General features: G+C 36.7%; 1 protein-coding gene across 1 annotated transcript in view; it reads right to left on the bottom strand.

Annotated features, from left to right (window-relative positions):
- Positions 1 to 12926, bottom strand: part of LOC124792676 (potassium channel subfamily T member 2) — a 691963-nt gene that overhangs the window by 173407 nt on the left and 505630 nt on the right. The window contains exon 13 of the mRNA XM_047257958.1: positions 11105 to 11272. Within this exon, the coding sequence (XP_047113914.1) occupies positions 11105 to 11272 (168 nt within the window). The remainder of the gene's footprint in view (positions 1 to 11104; positions 11273 to 12926) is intronic.

Genomic DNA, 12926 nt, shown 5'->3' with positions numbered 1-12926 from the left:
TCAATAACTCTTCACATTTGTGGAGAATACCCCAGCCTATCATGCACACCACTCGACATATCAACCTCTTCACATTCCATTGCCACCTACCAGCAGAACGGAGATCATTAGAGCACCCTTCTACACATATCTGATAGGAAGCCTCTTAGAAAAGCATTGAGTGCTCTTTATTGGCTTGCTGCAGCAAAATTTTATTTGTTTCATCATTCTGTCCCAGCTCATGCATGTGTACATTCACTTTCTTTATTGTATTGGCAAGATCCTCTATGGATTCCCCATGCCTCCGTATAATAGCATTCAACCATTCCCAAAAGAATCTTGCACTGTTCTGCTTCCTGTACCTCTGAAGAAGCTCCTGTTTTAACTGCTTGAATGTCTCTGCATTCCTTAATGCCTCTGCACATCCCACAAACATTTTTGCCTCTCCCACTAATCGTAATTTCACCACCTGCAACAACTGAGTATTGGACCAACAACAAATAGCCACTGGCATAGTAACATCCTCCACAAATGACACCTTACCATCAGATGACCTTCCAGAAAAGGAAATGATTAGCGTAGCAGCAAATGGGTCTTATCACACGGTCTGGTGCCTGGAGACATGCTATTTGTCCAGTCTTAATTGCTACTTGCACCAGTAGCTCTGGTTTATCTGCTGACAACTGTACTATCTTTTCTCTCAATACATGCACTGCCTCTGGCTCTGATAAACTCTCGTGTCTCTCACTCTACCACTCCCTATTTTTAACCATCTCAACACCCTTCACAGCCTCACAACATGACTGTAACATGGTATGTAAAACAAGATACAGATACAAACAGTGCATGGTGCATAATGCTGAAGAAGACTGCAGTGAGTACATCTAAGACGCTCCAAGTCCTGCTCCTTGCAGGTACTCTGAAATTCAGACACACCCTCTGGTTTCTCTGGCCTATACAAAGCAACTCTCAAGTAATGGTGACACTTCTACCTGGACCCTTTGTCTGTCATCAAAAATAACCAATAGCTCTCTCAGTCATCTCATTGTGTTGACACTGCTAGCTGTGATCCAGACTTTGTCGTGAATGACTGGCCTGCCAGTTGTTGGCATGCAATGCAGAGGCGCACCCACCGCAGTGGTGGAAAATGGCTACCGTGCACAGAAAGCGACCCATTGCCCCCTGGAAAGGAGTATGGCTGTGGCTAGAGTGAGCCCGGAAGGTGGGCTGTGCTATAGTACTATGTCTGGAGGGTGGACTTAGTGTAGGAAATTGGTACTAACAAATATAGAGCTATTTATACACGCAGCAGCGCATATGTTATGAAAATGTGCCGTTTCCAGTAACAAACTCGACAACACCTCCAAAACCTATTGGACAATATAAAATCTGCTGCTCACTTGAGAGAATGTCACCATTTCTGACACCAGTTATTGCCAGTTGGGGTTGGAGGGGTGACTATGGTGTCAGGATGGCAGGAGGAAAAAGGTTGAGATGAGGTAGCAGGCTGGTGAAGGCCCAGTGTGTAGCAGCTGTCAAAATTATTACTTTATTTTCCACTCATACATAAGTGCCACATCAGTGCAGTGTTGTGACCACGCCCCCAATCCACAGGAAGAGGGCCAGTGAGATGTCAGTTGGCATCTGGCCAGCTGGCTGCATATTTATACAAGCAGCAGTGCATATGTTATGCCAATGTGCTGTTTCCAGTCATGAACTCGACAACACCTCCGAAACCCACTGGTAGAGAAATTGCCATGCCAACACTGTAAGAACTGTGCATTACTACTGATCTGGTAGGTTTGACAGAGCCACCAAGGCCTGTCTCACAATATTTCAACAGTTTGGTTGCCATAACAGAAAGGACAACACCATGTGCCTGCCAGCAACCTGCAGCTGCAACAGTACTCCTCCACATATTTTCACTGATCTGAATGAAATGATAATGGCAGTACAATTGGAAGAACCATTATTGATATACTTCCACATAAATGGCCAGTTGGTGAAATATTTATGTGACAGGAACTAGTATGTTACTTGACCCTTCCTGGAATGTGTGTTCTTGGAATGTTAGAAATAAACCTTCACATGGGTCACTCCAGGTAAAGTGATCCAATAAAATTAAGTTGGTTGCTTGACCATTTTTAAATATTTTTGTTTTTTGTATGCGATTACCATATATATGAGAAGTTAACAAAAGTTTTTTTTTTTTTAAAATTACCTTGCACTGATACTGAATGGTGGCCATTTTTATTCGTAAGCACATGGAAGTTTTGTAATTTGGAGACATTAACATTAATTTGAATATCTCTGCACTGGATTAAATTACAACGCTGGAATTGACATGATTGTTTTTAAAAAAGTCTCCTCTCCAAGACTGCTTATTACCCAAAATACCCTAAATTCAAAAATAACCAATCAAAATGACATCCAAAGTTTAGTCTTGAAAATTTAGAAAATTCACTTTTCAGACCCAAAAGTAACAACTAAGCAGTGATTTACCAGAGTGTATTTTTTCTCTCTAGCTAGATACCATAGACTACTAGCCTCATACAGAGCAAGAACACTGACAAATGTTTCCTTAATTTTTTATAAATTTTTGTAATTTGAAATTTTTTTTTTTGTGAAGTTTGGGGCTAGTTATCAAGTCAGGACTGAACATAAAAATTTGATTTTTGCACATTTTGTACACTTATATGATAGCAAAGAACTGTAAAAATTTCATCATCAATATTTGACTGAGAACACAGACATGAATTTTTGAAAATAAGGAAATAATTCACATTACACTACAATGGATCTTATGGTTGTTGCCTAATTCATGTGTGACACTGTCTAACTGTAACCAATTATTATTGTAGTTAAGGTACTGAATTATATGCAAAAACTCAAAAATTATTGAACTAAACATTTATATTATCTTAATAAAATTAAAATAAATATTTTCAATTAACACACTTTTGAGATGCAGTGCTTCCTAATCCTAGTAATAACTGTTAAGAACACTTATTTCTTCAGACAACTTTTGTGATATTGAATAAGACCTTCCAGTTGCTATGATAAGTTCAAGCACTGAAAGCTTTCTTAATGTGTTTTTCATTGGTATTCAAATTCTGTCGCTAGCAAATTTCTTGACTGACACTCTTGGGCCAGCAGGGTGGTAAAAATTCACAAAAAAATGATTTTTTCCCCTAACATATGCTCTCAAGCCATGGAAGCCACTACTGTCCATCACACATACATGGCACCTTGTTATTCAGTAAGACACAGATGTAATTTTACAGACACAATGATCCTCATAAATTTCAGTTTCTGATGTTACGTAGCATCGAACTAACTTTTCTGCAATGGCAAGGAATTTGTGGAATTGCCTTGTCCTTTTACTGCTATGAAGTTTTCATATCTGGTTTGAAGTGTTGTTTCAATATGAAGAACTACCTCTTATTTCTTGATGTGAAAATAGGTGATGTCTTTAATACTACCTTTCCAAAAGGCGTTCATGTCCTCTATTGTAAGAATTTGATCTGTGGTAATTCTTTGTAGGTTGGCTTTACTCACTTCATCTTTTGTTGTACCTCCTACTCCATTGCATGCATTTTTACCATGGCAAGAGGCAAAAGTGCCATTTGGCCTCCAACCCGGAATCTACTTTGAGAATTCTTTTTCTTCTTGTATTGGCTACCACTTCCATCTGAAAAGTATATGAGTTTATCAACCTTGGGAAACTCTTCTTTTATGTAATTTGTTATATACTTTTGAAGCACATGGACAACTGAAGTGCTGTGCTCCAAATAGTCAAGTAGACTGCAAACTTCCTCATTTTTTAAGTACAGAACAAATGGATGCACTGTTGCCTGGTCATTGAGCCAGTGGTACTCTTGTATTTCATCCAGAACCGCAAGTATAAAGTCTTCTGCAATATCAGCTGGAACTATGCATTCAGTTTCATAAAGTTGTGCTTTTTTGTTCTTCAAAAACTTGCTTTGGATTTTAATAACATAGTGGTGATTTTTGAGATTTTCTAAGTTATCAATTAAAGATTCAAAGTACTCTACCTCAGATTTAACCACTATTATCATTTTAGCTCTGTCAGTTGTGACACACTGTTTGCAGGTAACATTGTCAGGCATTTCCTCCTAAGATTCATTAAAACAATTCAAGAGCAGTTTCTTTACCAGAGCATTATCACACAAACTCATCATCATACAGTCGTAACTGTTAGTGTCACGTACCTTTAGATCTAGTAACTCTTTGTAGTTAATATCATTGAGTTTTGCACCCAAAATCATTAGTCTGACATTCTGATGATATAAACAAACTCATACGGAGTGTTTTACAAAATACAAAACTTAGGATGAAGGTCACAAAATTTTGACCTTCCAATTTTGCATTCAGGATGAGCATTTTTGAAAGCTACATTAAGTTCATTCAAATTTGACAGTTCTAGTTATTTCTGCTTTGTTACTTTAATTCCATTTATAACAATTCTTTTGCTATATTTGCTACCCAGGTATACTCTACCATTTTCACTTTCTTCAGAAAAACTGCTAGGTCTTTCATATTGTCTCTTCACTTACACCTTCTCCTTTCTTCTTTCCTAACACTGGTAGAATGCCTCGCTCTTTCACTAATTTTTGGTTAGCCTAACCAAATGATCAGAAACATCGAACTCATGAACTATTTTTTCTCTTGACCACGAATCAGGAAGCATACTTAAAATTTTAACTTTTTCCTCTTTAGGTGTCACTGAACACTTACCTTTTAATTTCTTGATTAAGCTCAAATATTCAGTGTCAGATGATTCTGGAGGTAAGTTTTCTGATTATTTAGAAATACTGTTGGTATCTGCATTATTAAAGTATGATTCTAAGTCTTTTCTAATTTAGTCTGAAATTCGTTGTACCTTGCTTTCAATAACTGCTTTTTTTTTCTCATACTCAATTTTCTTATTTTCAAAGCAGGATAGACCTCTAAATTAGAACAAGCAAAATCTTATTTGGTAATAGCTTCCTCATTAGGAATATGAATGTTGTCATTAATAAGGTTACATGATTCTGGTTCTGGATTCATAATAAATATCTTTGAGTAACAGTTTGAGCACAGGGAATTTCTTGGAAAGCTGTTTTAATCACACCTAACAAGTACAAATGTTTAAGTTTAATTTCCCCTCAAACCTTTATTAACTGGATTTTTATGAACTTTGAGTGGATCAGAGCATTTATTCCCAAAAATGTGATTGTACTTCAGAACATACTCATAATTTAAACAAAGTTTGTCTATCTTCATCAAAGTTAGGGTGACCAGACGTCCAGATAAATCCGGACATGTCCTCTTTTTTATCTCTTTGACCGGGGTCTTGGAGGATTTTTAAATTGGTCTCCTTTTTTGTAAACCTAAACATAATAAAATTATATTTGCATTATTTCCATTCTATAGTTCTTTTCTTAAATACATTACCTACGGATGGCGGCAGGATTGTAAATTTTATCGATCACATTTTACATAATGTAATTCAGCATGGAGCTGATAGTCTTTCTGTTAATTCGGAGTGTGTCATCACGAAAATTCATAGCTGTTTTTTCTAATTATTCTGTTAGAACGGAAAAGTTACATTCATTCTGTAAATTTGTCAACGTAAATTACAAACAAGTCCTGTCTCCTGTGAACACTAGGTGGGTGTCTCTTTTCCCAGCCTCTGAAAGAGCACTGGAAATGTATGCTGCTCTGAAATCTTACTTTCTGTCTGAAAGCAAGCCACCAAACGTTTTGCTTCAGTGTTTTGAGAACAGGTGAACTGGAGCCTATTTATGGCATTTCCATTCACTGATCCCTGTGTTCAATTCAAATATTCTGCATCCAGAAAAGACAGCTATTCTGTGCTTGAAGTGATTGAAATTTTCGGTTCTGTATGCAAGTAGCTTGAGGACCAATTAAATGAAAAGGTTAAACAGAAGCTGGAAATTGCAGCAGAAGAAGGGTTTGATAAAGAATCTAAACTTTTAATGGAGGAAACTATGTTGCTGTATCAATCGTGCCATGGATATTTAAAACGCTGGCTCTGTGTGTTTCAAATGAATGTCTCTTAAAAAAGATGTAACTACAGTGATGTTGAAAAAAGCATTTTGTATTTGCAAGTTAAATGTAGAGCTTTTGAAATTGAAGACATAAAATTCTTCAGCCAATTCTGTAGTAAAAAATGGGCCAAGTGTTTCTGTAAAAGTAAGTCTATTGATTGTCACTCAGAATTCACTCATTACAACACAATACAGTGATGACAGGAATAGGTTGAACATTGAATCTGTTAAGGGTGTGTTGATGATCCAGTATAATTTAAAAGAATTTTCCTGTGTATCTTTTTACAGCTATCTGCTATGCATGCCTACACTTATACAGAAAATTGGATCCTTCGAGAAGTACCAATAAAAGTCATGGAATGCATGTCATATCCGTTAATTAATTCATTTATTAAATTTGAGCAAGTGATCTATGTATTCTCTTTTTTTCTAACTTTGTCCTCCTTTTTAAACCTGTTTGTCCTCTTGAACCTGAACCATAAACTGTTTTGGGCCACACTTCATTTACTATCTGTCCAGTGGAGTATTGTTATCAATTTTATTACATTCCAATTAGTCTTTCAAATTTATTTATTATTAAATTTTAAAATTACACTCACGATGAAAGCACATAAAGTATTATACACTCTCAATGACGTATGTACATTCATTGTAACAGATGTTTCTGAACACACTGACTACAACAATGTCACATCTGGTAAATGTAGTAGATGTACACATTTCATGTATAGACTTGTCACTTACTACGGGGCTCCTGTGCAGACTTGCTACTCTGTCCGCTGAGCTCCTGCACACACTTGTCTCTAGTACTAAACTCATGCACAGAATGTTAGTCTGCTCAATAACAAAGAAATTTCACCTGTTCGTTATTTTACCTTTATCATTTTAAACTTATAATAAAGTGCTACTTAATTGAGAATAGATGTAAAGGGGCAATTTTTTTAAACATAGAACTAAAGAAATAGCTCTATTGTTTAATATTTTATTATTATAATGAACAGTACTAACTAAATATAGCATGATAGTGTTAACTAAATATAGGTTACAACTAAATTTTATTACAATGAAACATTAAACCATTTAAAAGGGCAACAAACATAAGGTCAGTTGCAGCATAATGTGAATTACTTCCTCATTTTCAAAAATTCATATCTTTGTTCATAGTCAAATATCAATGATGAAATATTTACAGTACTTTGCTATTACATAGGTGTACAAAATGTGCAAAACTGGAATTTTTATATTCAGTCTTATCAGAGATAAGTAGCCCCAAACTTCACAAAAAATAACGATTTTCAAATTTCCAAAATTTATAAAAATCAATGTTCTTGCTCTATATAAGCATAGTAGTTTATGATATCTAACAACAGAAATTCAGTGTTCTTGCTCCATATGAAGTTAGTAGTTTATGATATCTAACTACAGAAAAAAATACACTCTGATAAATCACTGCTTAGTTGGTATTTTTGGGTCTGAAAATTTTCAATAGCAATTTGAATTTGGGGTATTTTGGGTAATAAATAATGCTGTAGAGAAGAATTTTCTAAAAACAATCATGTCAATTCCAATGTTGTAACTTAATCCAGTGCAGAGATATTCAAATTAATGCTAGTGTCTCCAAATTGAAAAATCGCCATTCAGTAACAGTGCAAGGATTTTTTTTTTTTAAAAAAAAAACCTGTTTTGAACTTCTGAATTATAGGGTAATCACGTGTAAAAAAATTAAAAATGGTTAAACAAACCTCAACGGATCACTTCATATGGGTTGACCACTATGATGATCAACAGCTATATTGTTGTGTTCGCCACTTGGATTGGATGAGCATTTCTGTGATTCTCTTAATCATGATGAAACAAGCTGCTTCTATGGATCTTTATTGTCTGCACTGTCAATCATATTTGGTAATGGTTACAGTTTGATAAGCAATCCTCAAGAATGAACGAAGGTTTTGTGAGCTACTTCATTTGTGACTCATTTACATTTTCTTAAGATTCGTCCCATGAATCTCAGTGTAGCATGTGTTTTCCTATTAGTGTTATGTGCTCCTTTCAGTTTAAATAACTCCAGAAGTATAGTTCTAGATATTTAACTGTTGTAACTATTTCCTGTGACTGATCACTCTGTAACTGAACAACAGTATGTCTTTCCATCAATTTCCACAACATTATACTTGTTTATGTCAAGGGAACAATACAATATACAACACAAATTTTGTGTTTTTCAGGGCATATGAGAAACAACAATTAAGGCCAGTGCAATAAAAAATCAATGCTTCAATGTTTTCTTGCAAAGAAATGCCAATTTCATAGCCCATCTAAAAATACAGTGCAAAGTGCTACACTTCAATTAAATAAATAATTATCATTTATTAAGTGTTGTTTTTTTCATGCCAGCCAGTGGCTTTTTATTTTTGGGAGGGGGAGGCGGGTGGAGGGTGGTTAGGGCACAAGACATCTTAGGTCATAAGCGCCCAGTATAGGACCATAGAATGCTGGGTCCACTAGGGTAAAAAACTGTTGCGAGGTCCAATACTAAAGGAAGAATAAACAAATCTAAAACATCAAGACATTACGGAAGAGTATCTAAAAGACATCGACAAGACACCAGAGTCACCATGTAGAAATCAAATCTCTTGTGTCATATTACTGCTTTTTAAAAAACTTAAAACGCGAGCCACAGCTCACACATCATCTGCTAAAATGTCTGGCAAAGCAGGCAGCAGTCCAACCCTGAGACGTAAGTGGCTAAATTAGGGGTAGAGGATCAGGAGATGTCTGACCATTAATGGCTGGCTACAGAAAGGACAGCTGGGTGCAGGGTTGTCACTCAACAAGTGGCGGTGACTAAAGCGGCAGTGCCCTATTCGCAACTGAGCTAACATTACTTCCTCATGGCAAGATGGCTGGGGGCCGATCGAGATGGGCTGCGACCTTGGCTGCAGCATCATTCCCAGGCACACTAACATGGCCAGGAACCCACGTGAACATCACTTAGGCTCTCCCATCTGGGAACAAATGGAGGCAGTCCTGGATCCGTCGAATGATGGGATGGACTGTATCAGGATTATCTAGACTCTGCAGGGCACTGAGGAAGTCAGAGCAGATCACACGGCGAGTGAGCTGGTGCCTCTGAATGTAGTGAACAGCCTGATAGAGGGCAAAAAGCTCTGCTGTAAAAACTGTGCACTGGTCAAGAAGCCGGTATTGAAACTTATCAGCCTCTACGACAAAAGCACAGTCAACACTGTGGGTGGACTTGGAACCATCAGTGTAGAAAAATATGCTATCAGCAAGTTGTGAGCGAAGTTCAAGAAAGTTGCAGCGATATAAATTGTAAATGGTAATAGCCCGTAATATATGCAACAGATATACTGAGAAATACTTTCACATTTGATGACTTCTCACTGTCAATAAGAAACACTCCATTCTCTTTGAGTCATTTTATTCACAAAGCCAGCTTTATATTGGTCATGTTCCATTCACTAGAGGACAGAGAAGGACTCTACTGCATGCGTGTCAGAAGTTAGGGAACACTACATCAACCAGCATATGACTGGTTGCTGCCCTCTAAATCTGAACCAATAGAATAAGTGGAATTGATTCTCACAGAGAAGATTTACAGCTTTCAAAGGGTTTATTAAATGCAAACTTAAAACATGTTCGATAAATCTACAGCAGAGAGATATGACTGATACAGCCTATATGTCTTGAAAATGGGACTTACTCCTGCTTCTTTCCAAATTCCTGGAATGCTTCACTACTCCAGCAATCTATACTAAATTTCTACTAAAAGAGGAGTATTCTTTTGTATTTTCATACAGGTATGCCATCAGGTCATTCCCTCTACTGAGAAATTTTAGTAGTTGAGTTCCTATTCCACAGTAATTTTATTTCTTCATATTCTATTCATTTCAGCATTTATATGATAACTGAAAGAAGGAATGACAGTATGGTCTTCCTCAGTGAAACAAATTTGGAAGAGTGAATTATTCTACTGTCTGGAAGAGAACTTTAATCTGTAAGGAGGTTCTTTGTGGCATGCATTCTGCTGCATAGTGAAAGATTTATTCTAGGTTGAAGACTTCACCGCAATGGATTAAACAATACACACAATGTGTTATCCATATCACATGTTTTGTATGTATGTTTCAAATCATTCATGAAAGTTATTTCACAAAACATCAAAGAAGAAAAACAGAAAAAGTAAACAAACACTCCCAAAGCTACTGATCATTTATGGAAGATGAATGTTAAATAATTTCCAGCAGGTCAAATCCACAGGACAGGCATGAGTACCCACTTGTGTCCATCTAGCTCACTAGTGGACAAGCTCAGGTAGTACAGCTACCTACCAGGCATTTCTGGAGCACACACTCCAAGCATAAGCACCTGGACTTGGCCACTCCTATTTGCAGGTACTTGGCCAGGGCAGTATGTACTTGCAGGAAAGGACCAAGGGCCGGGCTGACTGACTGCCTGTTGGTGTGATTGGCTGCCAATGTGTCAGCTATCTGCCAACCATATCCACCTGCCACTGGGCAGGCACTCAGTCTGGAATAGTCTGCCGTGGGAGAATATGTTCTGAAGAGGATAGTTGTGCATATTCAGCTTACCAAATAAGTAATTACTTCTAAAATCTGCACAAAGTTTACACTGTAATGCATATTCTTGATAAATTATGAATGTGTTCCAACAAGGTACATAAATTTGGATCATTCCCATTGGCAAGCAGGGTTCTGTCAATTGAACTATCTGACAATGCATCACTGCCCAACTCAGAGGTTTTTTCAGCCAGTACTTAACACTCTTCATACTACATGGATACTCTCCTGCAAGCTTTGCTAGACTAATATCCCTGAGAGGAGGTATATGAAATATATAACCTATTAGCTGTTTCCAGAATTAATATCTCATGCTGTGGGAGACTACACACGCAATAACTTTCTGGCAGATCAAAATCTCATGGCGACTATATCCTCTTAGATATGTACTGTCTACAATTGTATCTCTTCAGTAAGTGGAGAAATTAAATATGAATTAATATCACTTACCTCTCCTTTGGTTCAGAATCTCTGGACTTAAAAGATTTGGATTGTCTCCAGGTCGAGGTACATCAAGATGATTTCCTGTAACTGCTACATCTGGTGTTAAGGTGGATGGATTATTCTCTTTCTGACCTTGCTTTGATTCTGAATTTCCACAGCTATCAGAAGATGTAGCTGCAATATAACAGAAACAACTAATGTTTATAAACAGTTTCAACCTAACTAGCATTGAAATGCAGAGTAAATACATTATTTTTTTACAGTTGTATGGACATACCTAAAATATACAAACAGGATAAGTATTTTTTGTCTGTATTACATAAGTATTGAAAGGAGACAAGTAGGTAAACATTAACTTCACTATTTCATTTGGAATGGTTCATATCAGCTTCAAATAGAACTTTATGCCAGTGATTTTTTAACTTTTAATTAAATACAAATTTATAGCCATGTGAGGAGAGTACACTCTTGTCAAGGATTTTTAATTTGATGTCAATACAAATATAGCTGAGGTGATAGATACTGGGGAAGAGTGACAGCACTGCAAGTGGTTGCAGAATATGCAGTTTCAGTTTCTGGGAACTCAATTTCCAGCATTGAGAAACTACAATATGACATTAGATAGAAAATTGTGTTCTTATTTTGGGTAATGCACAACGATGCTTTAAAAATAATGAGTGAGAGTGGATGTAAGAATTTTGCACTTCACAAAACATGCCACACCAGCTACTTTCCTGTTGGGTCTACCCAAAATGACACTATCACAAAAAAGATAAGCATGTGTTTTTCACATCCGTAAATAACTCATGTCCGAATTTTGTAACCTTCCTTAATTTTATGTGAATTTTCAACTGATTCAGTCCTTGAATTACATTTGAACCATGACAGTATCAGCAACATACATTGCTTACAACATTTACTTATACATCATCATTTATTTTCCAAAATGATACTTCTGAGACATTACAGCTTACTGTCAAACATATGACTGAATCACATGTCAATTCTAGCTGCTGTTCTTGTTATTATTGTAACAGGAACACTAGAACAAACTTTGTCAGAATACGTCTCATGATACATCCCAAAATATGTGCACTATTAACATGAAACGTTCTTTTATCCTCTTACACTTGTAATCCCAGCCAGTAATATTTACTTCTTGAAGTTTTTCAGGTTTTTTGATACTCTGGTTTATTGGTCTCTAGCAAAGAACCATTAATGTATCCAATGTTTACAGCAAACAGCATTAACATCTTACACTGCTAACAATATCAGTGGAAGGGTTCCATAAAATAGAAATGAAATGAAATGTGGAACCTAGTCAATGTTATTTGGAATCTTACACAGCACTGGACTGCCCTCATTGGAGGCTTCCTTTAACTATGAACGGGCAATTGTTGTAACCTCAAACTGAGGTTTCCTATGATGGGGTGTGAAATGACTGAGATAAAATAATTCTGAATACAAATAGTACAATGATGCGCCAAAGAAACTGGTACAGGCAAGCGTATTCCAGTACAGAGATATGTAAAAAGGCAGAATATGACACTAGTACAATGATGCGCCAAAGAAACTGGTACAGGCAAGCGTATTCCAGTACAGAGATATGTAAAAAGGCAGAATATGACACTGTGGTTGGCAATTCCTATATAAGATAACAAGTGTCTTGTGCAGTTTTTAGATCGGTTACTGCTGTTACAATCACAGGTTATCAAGATTTAAGTGAGTTTGAACGTGGTGTTATAGTCAGCGCATGACCTCTGGGAAGCAGTATCTCTGAGATAGTGATGAAGTGGGGGTTTTCCCACATGACCGTTTCATGAGTGTA

Source organism: Schistocerca piceifrons, chromosome 1 (genome assembly GCF_021461385.2).
Source record: "Schistocerca piceifrons isolate TAMUIC-IGC-003096 chromosome 1, iqSchPice1.1, whole genome shotgun sequence".
NCBI classification, from domain to species: domain Eukaryota; kingdom Metazoa; phylum Arthropoda; class Insecta; order Orthoptera; family Acrididae; genus Schistocerca; species Schistocerca piceifrons.
This window is presented reverse-complemented; position numbering and strand designations above follow the sequence as displayed.